The 2,500-nt window shown below is 38.9% G+C and overlaps 1 protein-coding gene across 1 annotated transcript in view; it reads right to left on the reverse strand.

The window, feature by feature from the left end:
• Positions 1-632: 632 nt before the first annotated feature.
• Positions 633-2,500, reverse strand: part of LOC138039206 (neuronal pentraxin receptor-like) — a 7,953-nt gene continuing 6,085 nt past the window's right edge. The window contains exon 3 of the mRNA XM_068885403.1: positions 633-1,103. Coding sequence (XP_068741504.1) covers positions 716-1,103 — 388 coding nt within the window. The 3' untranslated portion in view covers positions 633-715. The remainder of the gene's footprint in view (positions 1,104-2,500) is intronic.

Below are 2,500 nucleotides of genomic sequence, written 5' to 3' on the forward strand. Positions count from 1 at the left end.
GGGAGGAACGCGTGACGAAGCCCTAAGAACGTGGGAGGCTGCGTGGGATCCGGAGGCTATGTATCTCAGTGAGATATTTTTAGCTCCCGGCAAATCACCTGACCGTTTCAAAGGGATTTTTTTTTTGTTGTAGTCGCATTCGCTCAAAAGTCCTACACGCTAATTTAGCCTGGCCGACCACATTTCACAAAACCGGAACACCTTGTCCTCCTCTTCGCAAACAAATTCTATGTTCTTAAACAAAACAGGTGTTAGCAGTTAAGGATTGTGAGACAGGGGCTATGGTTAACAGTCCTTGTTCGCAAGACTTGAAACTCTAAAAATTGAGTATATAATTTCAAAGGCAGCACATTTCCGCGGGTATTTCAAAAAATTGAGAGTTTTTCTTAACGCAATCCGAAGGATATTTGACCTCCTTGGACGGTCCCTCATACTCTAGAGTGTGTTGTTAAATGTTTATACAACAAATGTGGGTGTCTTATTCAAAGTTGTAGACTGGCCAGACGATTAAGAAAGGCTGCAATTGTTTCAAAAAATCCTACATTTAATCGACCGGATGTGATTAAAATCTCAGACACCAATGTTCACCCTCAGTAAATCTACTTTAAACAAAGCCAATAATGAAACAGTGATGAAAACACACGGCAAAACATTTATTGAAAATAATGATTCATGATGCTTTCATGCATTAATGCCAGACAACGGAAGCTGAACTTTACACTTTACAAGCCGATGGGGAGATAACCCTTACATTGCCTCTGATTCCTACTTTAAAATCAGACCATTTCTTAACGTTACCCTGCCCCACATGGCATGATTTCGACATTATCAAGATCTCGCTAAAAGAGAGAACTCGGTTCCAGATATTGAGGCCCGTCAGCTCTCCGAGGTAACTTTGAGATGGCACAAAGCCACCACCAAAAGAATCTTGCTCTTGCCCGACAGTGAGGATTCCGTTGGTCTTTAATTTATAACCAGACTTCAACTGAGACCCACTGGCTTGCACGCTGCCATCTTTGTAAACTTTCCACGTGCCATTCGTGCTCTCCCATGTGATACAAACGTGATGCCAGTCACCGTCATCTACAGGTACACCGGTATCTCTGCGAAAAAGATAAAAAATTGTTATTGATTTTCGCTCGTGAAACAGTTTTCAGTTGAAAGTGTTGAAAGGAATCGACTTTTGCTTCAGTGCAATTAATGCTATCAAGCAGTCAAGCCTCTCGTACTTGTTGTGGTAGTACACTTTATAAGCGCACTACACACAATGTCTGAGTGAGTAAGTGGGTGGGAGTGAGTGGTTGTGAGAGTACGGAGATCGTCACGCAAGCTCACATTCTATGGCCACAGACATTCTGCAGATCAAAAAAACAAGAAAATCATACTTACATACATACATACATACATACATACATAAACTTTATTTAAGTGTCAAGGTATTTAGCTAAAAAGCTAATGGTGAACACTATAAGTAAATAAAATGAATATAATATGACTAAATGAAGTATATGTAAAAATATTAAAAGGATATTCTTAAAATAGCATTAATATATAAGAATAACATCAATATATAAATTATTACAGACAAACAGTAGGACAAGCAGGGAAACATACAAAGACAAACAAGTAGATAGACAAAACAGACAATCAAATAGACCGTACAAACAGACAATATAGGACAAACATATAAGCAGCAGTAAAATATAGATTCAAATTTCAGAAAGTTAAAAGTCTAGAAAATTTAAATTAGACGAATTAAATAGAGGATAGGGGAGCACCCTCCCAATACACCAGTCAGCCACACCGCAAAAGCCACTATGTCTACCCACCGCTCTAAGATGAGCATGCACAGCAGCCACACGTGCCGTCCAGCAAGCCAAGCACATTGAGAGCACGCACCCCTCTCCTGAATGCCTGAAGACTGGTCTTACTGCTTAGTTCCTGGATCATCTTGCCCCATATGTGTGGGCCTAAATATCTGATACTGTGCTTGCCATACTTAACAGTATTATATCTTGGAACATGAAAATCACTTCGTAAGTTATAATGCTTATCTTGCTGAAAAAACATATTACATACATGCTCTGGAGCTAGTGAATTCTTAACCTTATACATTAAAATTAGTATATCTTGTAACCGTCTGTTCTCAAGACTAGAGAGTCTTCCCTTCTCTAAGAGTTCCTCATACGTAGCATTCCTATGCCCGTTCTTGTACTCTTTCTAATTATCTTGCATCAGATGCCTTGCAAAAATGCCACACTATGTGACAATATGTTAAGTTAGGTAAAATTGCTGATTTGTACAATTGTAACTTGGCTTCTCTGGGAATCAAATTTCTAAGACGTACTAGAACACCAACTTTTCTACTTGCCATTTTGCATATATCACTTATATGGGTACTAAAACTAAGTTCATCATCTAATGTTACTCCCAGTAACTTCAAGTCTGGTGATGATTTAATAACCTGTTCACCAATCTTGACATTGATAGATGGACTGTC

The sequence above is a fragment of the Montipora capricornis genome, chromosome 2, assembly GCF_036669925.1.
Source record: "Montipora capricornis isolate CH-2021 chromosome 2, ASM3666992v2, whole genome shotgun sequence".
NCBI classification, from domain to species: domain Eukaryota; kingdom Metazoa; phylum Cnidaria; class Anthozoa; order Scleractinia; family Acroporidae; genus Montipora; species Montipora capricornis.